Here is a 12,340-nt window from a genome sequence, read left to right as displayed (position 1 = left end):
TGCTGATTCCTATCCGCTGCCTCCGTGCACTACAGTCTTCTAAACCACTTCTACCATCAACTGTATCATCAGGACTGTTTGCTGATTCCTATCCGCTGCCTCCTTGCACTACAGTCTTCTAAACCACTTCTACCATCAACTGTATCATCAGGACTGTTTGCTGATTCCTATCCGCTGCCTCCGTGCACTACAGTCTTCTAAACCACTTCAACGTTATTGTATATCAATGTGACTGTTTGCTCATTGCTATCCGCTGCCTCCGTGCACTCCAGCTTTTACTTCACTCACCTGCTTCTCATCAAGTCTGTTTGCTGATTCCTATCCGCTGCCTCTGTGCACTACAGTCTCCTGCTTGCAACTCGCCTGTGTTCAACATCGTGACTGCCAGCTGATTACTATCCGCTGCCTCCGTGCACTACAGTCTCATCTCATCTTTGCTGTGGCTTCCTCGAGACTGCCGCTTTCATGACCATCTGCTACACTTCATGATCAACAGCTCCTGCCCTGCGCTGCACTCCTGTTTCCCATCGCTGTTGGTTCCTGTGGTTGCTACTGGTTACCTCCGTGTGCCGCTGAGCCCTGCTGCTGTGGTCAGCGCTATCGTCCATCTCCTGCTGATCCACTCTCCACGCCTTCACGTGTTCCACTGGTCTCTACCCTCCTGTCAGCATTGGTTTTGTATCTCATCTACTACCCTCTGCTGGATCATCTCCATTCGCCTGGGTCCCTTATGAGTCCAGTCCCTCGTGTTGCTGACTCCTGTGGATTCGTGTCCCTGTTGGTCTACTCACCTGTGCGCTGCACCTGCTAGACCTCTGCCTCACCTGTCCAGGGACTTTTCTATCCAGTCGGCCTCTAGCCGCTCAGGTACCGCTGCAATCCCATCTGACTGCTACTGCTGAACCACGGTATGCATACTTCTCATTGACTGTGCTGTGTATTGCATATCTTGCTGGACTGTGTTTGGTTCTCTCTGGAGTTTGCTATCCGCTGAGTCTATTGCCATCATTGACTGTGTTATCATTGTGCTGGACTACTTCAAGAGACTTTCTAGATTGCAGACCTGCTCAGTCATTTATATCCATATATATATCTATATTGTGCATATTACTGTGGATCGTGTATAAGGTGCCTGTGTATATCCTGTGTTGCAGTCTTCCCCTGTGCACCTCCTCACATATATATTCAGTGGTACAACTTGCTGATGTCAGACCACTGATCCCTGTTTCCGGTATCACCTGTTCCATCATCCTCTCACATAGCAGTGGTACAACTTGCTACCGCAGACCTCTGACTACCTGGATACCTCCACTTGGATTCCATTCCTTCACTCAGACAGCGGTGCAACTTGCTACCCGCAGACCGCTGACTCTCATCACCTCCTTGTTTCTGTTGGACATTCCTACTCACTATAGCAGTGGTACAACTTGCTATCGCAGACCACTGACTACCTTCACGTGTCCTTGTCCATACAGTTCCTTGTGTATTATTACCTCATTATTACCAGTGTTGCTAGTCATAGACTTTCCTGAGCATCTCACCGGCCATCATTTCATGTTCCGTGATCACCCAGCTACCAGAGTACTCTATTACCATCTACATTGCTCTGGTAAGCCTACCATCTGGTGATCCCTGGGTAAAGACTCCTAGTGCCCGTGACAGTAAGATCAGGCCATGACAGACCCAGATACGGAACCTACAGCCAAAGAGATGCTGCGGCATCTGGTTACTCGTATTGAGCAACAGGAAGTTCGCCAACGGCATTTACTGCGGTGTTACCAGGCCTTAGCCTCCCAAAGACCGTCTGTACAAGATGCCACAACTACTGTTGATGCTCCTGTGCCTTCCTCCGTTTCCCCAGTGCCATCCCAGGTGTTTACAGCTTCCACGCTTCACCTGCCTGCTCCGTCAAAATACGATGGAGACCCCAAAACTTGTAGGGGTTTTCTTACTCAATGCTCAGTTCATTTTGAGCTCCAACCTCAAAATTTTTCTACCCATCGTTCCAGAGTGGCCTATCTTATTTCATTGTTTTCTGGACAAGCTCTCGCATGGGCTTCCCCTCTGTGGGAAAGAAACGATCCATTGTTACAGGATAGTGCCGAGTTTATTTCCACGTTCCGAAGTGTATTCGATGAACCAGGTCGTGTCATTTCCGCTGCATCCAGCATTCTCCGTCTTCGCCAAGGATCTCGCACTGTGGCTCAGTACGTCATTCGATTTAGGATCTTAGCCTCTGAACTTCAGTGGAACACTGAAGCACTAGTTGCCGCCTTCTGGCAGGGGCTTTCCGATAAAATTAAAAACGCACTGACTTCACAAGAACTACCCTCCTCTTTAGAAGATTTGATCTCTCTTTGCCATCGGGTAGACCTGAGGTTTCGTGAAAGAGAACCTGAGAAAACAACTTCGGTTAAAACACCTCCTCTCTCAAATCCTCAATTTCACCCAGCTTCATCTCCGGTGATACCCATGGAGATAGGTCGCTCCAAATTAACTTTAGAGGAGAGGGACCGAAGAATAAAGAATAGACTTTGTATCTATTGTGCCGATTCTACGCATATGCTCAATTCTTGTCCCAGGAGATGCCGGGCTCTAACCAATACTGGGGAGATAAGGTTAGGGTTCCTGGAGTCCTCTCCATCTTCTACGAAATTAAAAGCCTGCGCTTTTGATGTTACGATTTCCTTTGCTACCAAATCCTTTGAGTCACAGGCATTGATTGATTCTGGAGCAGCAGGAAATTTCATTTCTAAATCCCTAGTGAATCAATGGTCCCTACCAGTGATTACTTTGAAAACACCGATTACTGTGACTGCTATGGATGGATCACGTCTCATCAATGGTCTCATCACCCAGAGTACGTCTCCAGTAACGCTTCAGATTGGTGGGCTACACCATGAAGAGATTTCGTTTTTAATTCTTCCTGTTACGACAAGTCCGATTGTCTTAGGCCTTCCATGGCTTCAATGTCATTCTCCCCAGATTGACTGGCGCACTTCTCAAGTTACATCTTGGGGAGCTGAATGTCATCATCGTTGTCTCTCTCAAATGGTTTCATTCAAAAGACAGCATTCGTCTATTCCACCAGGTCCTCCTCCACAGGATTCTTCATCTACGGATCTGTGTGATAAGGTTCAGTCTGAACGCCTTCCTCCTCATCGGGCGTTCGTGACGTCATCGGACGTTGAAGATGGATCTCAGGAGTCATCTTCAAAAAGTCAAGTGCTGGTGGTTCACGGTCACCATCCGTCTTTTCCGGAATTTCCTGCCCTCCCTCCCACCCAAGTTCCTGCTGTGGTGACTGTTTGTCAGACCTTCAAAAATATCTGGTCTCAGGTCAAAACCTGTTTAAAGAAGACATCTAACAAATATAAGTCGTTTGCAGATAAAAAGAGGCGGGCTATTCCACCACTAAAAATTGGAGATCGTGTCTGGTTATCCACAAAAAATATTCGTTTGAAGGTTCCATCCATGAAATTCGCCCCTCGTTTTATTGGTCCATATAGGATCATTCAAGTTATCAATCCAGTATGTGTGAAACTCCTTCTTCCTAAGAGTCTTCGGATTTCTAATGCCTTCCATGTATCTTTGCTCAAACCTCTTATTATCAACCGTTTTTCAACTCCTCCCTCAGCTCCGCAGCCAGTTCAAGTTCATCAGGAGGAGGATTTTGAGATTACCGAGGTACTAGATGCAAAAATTTCGCGAGGAGTCCTCCACTTCCTCGTTCATTGGAAGGGCTTTGGTCCTGAGGAGCGCTCTTGGATCAAAGCTGAAGATCTTAATGCTCCTGCCCTTTTGAAGAAGTTTTACTCCAAAAATCCGGACAAGCCCGGTTCCAGGCGTTCTGTGCCCACCTTTAAAAGGGGGGGTACTGTCACTCACCGGACCGTGAGTGCCTCTTCCCGGACATTTAGGAACCGTGGTCGTCCACCATGCTGAGGGTCTGCGCATGCGCAGCCCCTTTTCTATACTTCAGTGTATACCCCTTTAACTCAATTGGCAGATCAGGCAACCTCCCTATATTAAGCACCTGTGGTCAACACCACGTGGCCTGATCTTGGAGTCTCATTCCTCATGAGTCTCTGAAGGTGTTCCTGTATTCCTCGTGTATTCAGCGCTGCTGATTCCTGTGGTTTCCAAACCACTTCTATTCCTGTGGTTTCCATACCACTTCTACCATCAACTGTATCATCAGGACTGTTTGCTGATTCCTATCCGCTGCCTCCGTGCACTACAGTCTTCTAAACCACTTCTACCATCAACTGTATCATCAGGACTGTTTGCTGATTCCTATCCGCTGCCTCCGTGCACTACAGTCTTCTAAACCACTTCTACCATCAACTGTATCATCAGGACTGTTTGCTGATTCCTATCCGCTGCCTCCGTGCACTACAGTCTTCTAAACCACTTCAACGTTATTGTATATCAATGTGACTGTTTGCTCATTGCTATCCGCTGCCTCCGTGCACTCCAGCTTTTACTTCACTCACCTGCTTCTCATCAAGTCTGTTTGCTGATTCCTATCCGCTGCCTCTGTGCACTACAGTCTCCTGCTTGCAACTCGCCTGTGTTCAACATCGTGACTGCCAGCTGATTACTATCCGCTGCCTCCGTGCACTACAGTCTCATCTCATCTTTGCTGTGGCTTCCTCGAGACTGCCGCTTTCATGACCATCTGCTACACTTCATGATCAACAGCTCCTGCCCTGCGCTGCACTCCTGTTTCCCATCGCTGTTGGTTCCTGTGGTTGCTACTGGTTACCTCCGTGTGCCGCTGAGCCCTGCTGCTGTGGTCAGCGCTATCGTCCATCTCCTGCTGATCCACTCTCCACGCCTTCACGTGTTCCACTGGTCTCTACCCTCCTGTCAGCATTGGTTTTGTATCTCATCTACTACCCTCTGCTGGATCATCTCCATTCGCCTGGGTCCCTTATGAGTCCAGTCCCTCGTGTTGCTGACTCCTGTGGATTCGTGTCCCTGTTGGTCTACTCACCTGTGCGCTGCACCTGCTAGACCTCTGCCTCACCTGTCCAGGGACTTTTCTATCCAGTCGGCCTCTAGCCGCTCAGGTACCGCTGCAATCCCATCTGACTGCTACTGCTGAACCACGGTATGCATACTTCTCATTGACTGTGCTGTGTATTGCATATCTTGCTGGACTGTGTTTGGTTCTCTCTGGAGTTTGCTATCCGCTGAGTCTATTGCCATCATTGACTGTGTTATCATTGTGCTGGACTACTTCAAGAGACTTTCTAGATTGCAGACCTGCTCAGTCATTTATATCCATATATATATCTATATTGTGCATATTACTGTGGATCGTGTATAAGGTGCCTGTGTATATCCTGTGTTGCAGTCTTCCCCTGTGCACCTCCTCACATATATATTCAGTGGTACAACTTGCTGATGTCAGACCACTGATCCCTGTTTCCGGTATCACCTGTTCCATCATCCTCTCACATAGCAGTGGTACAACTTGCTACCGCAGACCTCTGACTACCTGGATACCTCCACTTGGATTCCATTCCTTCACTCAGACAGCGGTGCAACTTGCTACCCGCAGACCGCTGACTCTCATCACCTCCTTGTTTCTGTTGGACATTCCTACTCACTATAGCAGTGGTACAACTTGCTATCGCAGACCACTGACTACCTTCACGTGTCCTTGTCCATACAGTTCCTTGTGTATTATTACCTCATTATTACCAGTGTTGCTAGTCATAGACTTTCCTGAGCATCTCACCGGCCATCATTTCATGTTCCGTGATCACCCAGCTACCAGAGTACTCTATTACCATCTACATTGCTCTGGTAAGCCTACCATCTGGTGATCCCTGGGTAAAGACTCCTAGTGCCCGTGACAGTACGAAGGGCTTCATCCACAAGAGCTACATGCTTTGTTGAATCGCAATGGTTTACCAGCTCCTCCCTCACTTTCTCCAGCTGCTTCTGCAACAGCCTGATCAGGGGAATCACCTGACTCAAGCTGGCAGTGTCGGAACTGACTTCTCGTGTGGCAAGTTCAAACGGCTGCAGAACCTTGCAAAACACGAAAATCAGTCTCCAGTGCGCTTGACTCAGGCGCATCCCCACTCCTTTTCCTATGTCGTAGGTGGCTGTGTAGGCTTGAATGGCCTTTTGCTGCTCCTCCATCCTCTGCAGCATATAGAGGGTGGAGTTCCAGCATGTCACAACCTCTTGTTTGAGGTGATGGCAGGGCAGGTTCAGACTTTTTTGATGTTGCTCGAGTCTGTGGTAGGCACTGGCAGAATGCCAAAAGTGTCCAGCAATTTTGCGGGCCACCGCAAGCATCTTCTGCACACCCCCTGTCACTCTTCAGGTAATGCTGCACCACCAAATTAACGGTGTGGGAAAAACATGGGACGTGCTGGAAATTGCCCATATTTAATGCCCGCACAATGTTTCTGGCATTGTCTGACACCACAAATCCCCATGAGAGTCTAAGTGGGGTAAGCCACTGTTAGATTATTTCCCTCAGTTTCTCTAAGAGGTTGTCAGCGTTGTGCCTCTTAATAAAACCTGTGATACACAATGTTGCCTGCCTTGGCACGAGCAGACATTGTGGAGATGCTGCTACTGATGCAGCTGCTGCTGTTGCTGCGGAAGGCGATGCATCTACCCAGTGGGCTGTCACAGTCATATAGTCCTTTGTTTGCCCTGAACCACTTGTCCACATGTCCGTGGTTAAGTGGACAGTGGGTACAACCGCATTTTTCAGAGCACTGAGGACACTTGTTCGTACTTCTCTGTACATCTTTGGTATCGCCTGCCTAGTGAAGTGGAATCTCGACGGGATTTGGTACCGGGGACACTATACCTCCATCAACCGTCTAAATCCCACTCCACTGATGGCGGACACCGGACGCACGTCTAACACCAACATAGCAGTTACAGCCGCAGTTATCCGCTTTGCAATAGGGTGACTACTGTTGTACTTTGTGCTCATGGCAAACAACTGTTGGACGGTCAACTGTTTGGTGAAAGACGTAGCGTTTTTACGACTTCCCCTCTGGGAAGATGACCGACTACCAGCAGCAACAGTAGCAGCGGCAGTAGTAGGCGTACCGCTGCAGGATTCCTCGGATGAATCCCGGATTGAAGAGGACTCAGTCTGTCTGGTGACATGGCCTACAGGACTAAATCTGATGGAGATCGTGGAGGAAGTTGACAAGGAGGGTGTTGGTGGTGTGTATCCAACAGGACCAAGGGATTTAGGTGTCCCTGGACTGATGACGGTCCTAGCCCCAGTTCCTGAACTAATCACTGAACTATGAAGGTTATTCAGGTGACGTATAAGGGAGGATGTCCCAAGGTGGCCAAGATCCTTACCCCTGCTTATTTGAGCTTTACATAAGCTACATATGGCCATACATTTGTTGTCCGGATTGGGATAAAAATAACTCCAGACCGAAGAGGTGCATTTCTTGGTCTCCTGACCAGGCATGACGATGGGCTTTTTCATCCCATGAACATCAACTTTATCCCCCCTAATAACCACATCAGCATCCTCCTCGTCAAGTTCCTCCTCAGCGCCAGCTACATCAAAAGCCTCCTCCCGGTGTTGTCATGATCTTACCTGTTCCCCGCTCCGCTGCGTTGGCTTTATCCCTGGCACCGCGAATTGGACTGACCATCCCGTGTACCGACTCGGCTGTGTTCTTGACAACTCTCTGGATTTCCCTCTGGCAACATATACCTGATGACCACCTGTGTACCGACCCGGCTGTGTTTCTACTCCTCTGGATTCATCTTCTGCTACGCACACAACTGACTCCGTGCATCACCGGTTTCCGCTCCAGACCTCCAGACCCTGGAATTCACGGTTAGTGCCTGAATTTGCATCTCCTTGTCATATTGCCTGTTTGACTACCCATCACTTAGAGCCTTCTCCCTTACGTCAGTAGGCTAACCTGGGGGCCGCGACCTGCGGTTCTTCGGCAGCAATGTCCACCCTACCTTGTGGTGGTTCTTGGTGAAGACCGGAAGGCCGTAAGACTCCGCGCCCTAGGTAAGCCTGTGTAAATACTGACTAAGGCATCAGAACCGTAACAGGTGTACAACATTGACACCTTGATTATCCAAATCTGGATCTACACTGTGGGTGATCCTTCCAGCATATGCAGAGGGTGTGCTGCAAATGGTGGATGGAGTCACCTCTTCCTGTACAGTGATGGGAAGGTCAGACTTCGCAACCACCAACACCCTTGGACTCGCCTTGGGGATTTGTGATGTCATCTGTTTAGAAGGCAGAGTTGTTTGCTGTGTAGTTGCTGACAGCATAACTCTTTTAAATTTTTTTGAGGGGGGGGAGGAGGAGGGCTTAGATCCTTGGGTGAAGTTGAACTACTAGTCCTGAACACGGGCCAGGGCCTAAGCCGTTCCTTGCCACTCTGTGTCGTAAATGGCATATTGACAAGTTTTCGTTTCTCCTCAGATGTTTTTAATTTTCTTTTTTTGGTAATTTTAGTCAACTTTGGGTTTTTGGATTTTACATGCCCTCTACTAAGAGATTGGGCATCGGCCTTGGCAGACGACGTTGATGGCATTTCATCGTCTATGTCATGACTAGTGGCAGCAGCTTCAGCATTAGGAGGAAGTGGGTCTTGATCTTTCCCTACTTTATCCTCCAAATTTTGGTACTCCATTATATGCAGCACAAGAGAGCGTACACCTAAACCACACACACTCGGCAAAGCCTTTACAAATTATCTGCGGCACAGGAGAGTACCACTGGACTGGAGTTATATAGCAGTACCTAGTATTTTTTGGTACAGCAGCAACAGTGAACGTAGTTTTACTTTTAAATAGCAGTACCTAGTATTTTTTAACTAATTTTTTTACTTTTTTCTCAATTCTTTTTGGATAATTTTTTTATAATTTTTTTATATTTTTTTATAATTTTTCTTGTATAAGTTTTTTATAATTTTTTTTACATTTTTTATAACTTTTGAATAATTTTGAAATAACAATGCCCTTATCAGTACCTAGTATTTTTTGGTACAGCAGCAACAGAGAACGTAGTTTGACTTTTAAATAGCAGTACCTATTATTTTTGGGTACAGCAGCAACAGAGAACGTAGTTTGACTTTGAAATAGCAGTACCTAGTATTTTTTGGTACAGCAGCAACAGAGAACGTAGTTTGACTGTTAAATAGCAGTACCTAGTATTTTTTGGTACAGCAGCAACAGAGAACGTAGTTTGACTTTTAAATAGCAGTACCAAGTATTTTTGGGTACAACAGCAACAGAGAACGTAGTTTGACTTTTAAATAGCAGTACCTAGTATTTTTGGGTACAGCAGCAACAGAGAACGTAGTTTGACTTTTAAATAGCAGTATCTAGTATTTTTGGGTACAGCAGCAACAGAGAACGTAGTTTGACTTTGAAATAGCAGTACCTAGTATTTTTTGGTACAGCAGCAACAGAGAACGTAGTTTGACTTTTAAATAGCAGTACCTAGTATTTTTGGGTACAGCAGCAACAGAGAACGTAGTTTGACTTTTAAATAGCAGTACCTAGTTTTTTTTGGTACAGCAGCAACAGTGAACGTAGTTTGACTTTTAAATAGCAGTACCTAGTATTTTTGGGTATAGCAGCAACAGAGAACGTAGTTTGACTTTAAAATAGCAGTACCTAGTTTTTTTTGGTACAGCAGCAACAGTGAATGTAGTTTGACTTTTAAATAGCAGTACCTATTATTTTTTGGTACAGCAGCAACACAGAACGTAGTTTGACTTTTAAATAGCAGTACCTAGTATTTTTGGGTACAGCAGTAACAGAGAACGTAGTTTGACTTTTAAATAGCAGTACCTAGTATTTTTGGGTACAGCAGCAACAGAGAACGTCGTTTGACTTTTAAATAGCAGTACCTAGTTTTTTTTGGTACAGCAGCAACAGTGAACGTAGTTTGACTTTTAAATAGTAGTACCTATTATTTTTTGGTACAGCAGCAACAGTGAACGTAGTTTGACTTTGAAATATCAGCACCTAGGATTTTTTTTTCAATTATTTTTGTATAATTTTTTTAGAATTTTTTTAGATTGTTTTTAAATTATTTTTGTATAGGTTTTTAATAAAAAAAAAATTAAATTTTTTATAACTTTTGAATAATTTTGAAATAACAATGCCCTTAGCAGAACAGAGCACAGGACACAGGCAGCACCACTGGACTCAGCAGGACAGAGCACAGGACACAGCACCACTGGATTCAGCAGGACAGAGCACAGGACAAAAGCACCACTGGACTCAGCAGGACAGAGCACTGGACAAAGCACAAAGAACCACTAAACTGATCAGGAGCTCCCTAACTACAACCTCCCTCACGAGTGATCACAGCCAGAATGAAGATGGCGCCCGCAAGGTGAGTATTTATGACATCCAAGTCTTGTGAGATCCGACGCGAGACTTGGATGTCATAGCCTCAGTTTGGCTCCATTTGGCGCCCGGAAGTTCCTGTACAGTGCTCGGATCCCGTCAGATCCGCACTGTTCGGGTGGGCTCGGATTTGCGGAATCCGAGCCCGCTCATCCTTAATTTAAGTTGATGTTACATTTAATGACTAACTGATTTCCATTTAAAAAGCAAAGGTTGAGTTTTTGGGATAGGCCCTGGTATTTATAGTGTAGATGTTATGTCAGCCTGAAGCCTTTGTTGTCTACCTACATTACTAGGACCCTTAAAGTTTAATAATATAGTTTATATTCTATACTGTTCACCTTACATAATAGTGAAATCAAATAACTGGCGATTACCCCCCTCGGAAAAAATAATAATGATAAATTGTTGGGTCTATATAATGAGAAATAACTAATAAAGCAAAACATGCTGTCAGGATTGAAGATTGGCAATCTTATATGTATGCTGTATAAGGGTGTTTACTTATTTAAATATTATATCAAGTTAATGCTCCTCAAACATCCCTTACCCTTCAGGGCATTGTTGAGATGTACTTGAAGTGTCACATGTGCTGTCAGCCCAGGGAACTTCTCCTACAAACCAAACACAGTGGTTAAATGCACTATAAAAACAAGGAAATATTTCAGAAAAAAAGTTTTGGTTCACACAGAACTATTTCTCAATATATAGCTACAGAAGCTCACAAAACTTTGCATTGGACGCATTCTACTTCACAGTTTTAGTTTACATATTGAAAAAATATGTAAATAGAGAATTACCAAAATATAATAACAAAACATATCAACCATATTTATTCTCAGAGCGGTCTATTTACAAAGCCTGCTGTTATTGTACCCTCACTTGGGCAAAGTTTCTCCATTTTGCCATCAGCAAAACATGCTTAGTAAATCTTCTCTAAGCATGTTTCAGAATCCTGTCAAAATAGAGATCATTATTCCTGCAATAAACATAAAGTCAGTACACACCTTTCCAATAGCTTCACATATAATACATGTAACACCCCCCCCCCCCCCCCCCCTAGTGGTGTTCTAGTAAAACCCTGCATTTCAGTGAATACAGGAGGGGTCACCTAGAGGGTAAGCTAGAAGTTTATAAAAAGTTACATAAACTGGTTACCATGGTGATAACCCAGCCCAGCCTGTGAGATTGAGTGAAAGGAAGGAGGGGCTGTCATTAAGGGGGGATAGAGAAGAGAGACACAGGAGTAGAGAGAGAAGAGAGAAAGGAGATAGAGAGAGAGGGGAGACAGGAGAGGAGAGATGGTAGCTGGGGACCTGGGAGAGAGTGGGGTGGAAGCTCCAGGATCCCCCAGCATTGCCTGGAAGTCTGAGCGTGGTGACTGAGCCAGGGCAAGGAATGTGTGCCCTGGATGAGGGGGAGAACTCCATGTCACTATAGAGAACCCAAGAGAGAGGGGACACTTTGCATGGAAGAGACCCTGGAGTAGGGTTGCAACAAGAGGCATGGTAGCTGTATTGTCAGACCCTGAGGCTGAGAGAACACAGAGTGAAGTGTCAGAGCACAGGAGACATTATCCCCGCAGAGGAGGCATGAGCTGCAGTTGAGAGGTACACAGCGTGTGTCAGAGCTGCATGGAGAAGAAGCTGCCTGCCTGTTAGCATCCATGTGAGTGCCCCTGCAGAGGAGGTTGATCTGCAGTGAGTATGGAGTGTAAGAGACCTATGATTTATGTTATTTAACATCTGGATAACATTAAGCACTGTGCAGGAGGAGTAATAAGATATTTGCAACCATATTCGTATTGCTCATTAAGAACTGTGCTGGAGAGAGTAAGGAGATGTATATATTTTTCTTTATTGCAGCAACCATTATGATTATCGTGCTGGAGAAAGAGGAGTGTAAATAAAAGTTCAGTTTATCATAGAGATGGTCTGGC

General features: G+C 45.7%; 1 protein-coding gene across 1 annotated transcript in view; it reads right to left on the bottom strand.

The window, feature by feature from the left end:
* ENPP3 (ectonucleotide pyrophosphatase/phosphodiesterase 3) overlaps nt 1-12,340 on the bottom strand; it is a 170,062-nt gene that overhangs the window by 100,896 nt on the left and 56,826 nt on the right. The window contains exon 5 of the mRNA XM_075203086.1: nt 10,952-11,015. Within this exon, the coding sequence (XP_075059187.1) occupies nt 10,952-11,015 (64 nt within the window). The remainder of the gene's footprint in view (nt 1-10,951; nt 11,016-12,340) is intronic.

The sequence above is a fragment of the Mixophyes fleayi genome, chromosome 3 (assembly GCF_038048845.1).
Source record: "Mixophyes fleayi isolate aMixFle1 chromosome 3, aMixFle1.hap1, whole genome shotgun sequence".
NCBI classification, from domain to species: domain Eukaryota; kingdom Metazoa; phylum Chordata; class Amphibia; order Anura; family Limnodynastidae; genus Mixophyes; species Mixophyes fleayi.
Note: the sequence above shows the minus strand (reverse complement) of the source record. Positions and strands in the feature narration are given on the sequence as shown.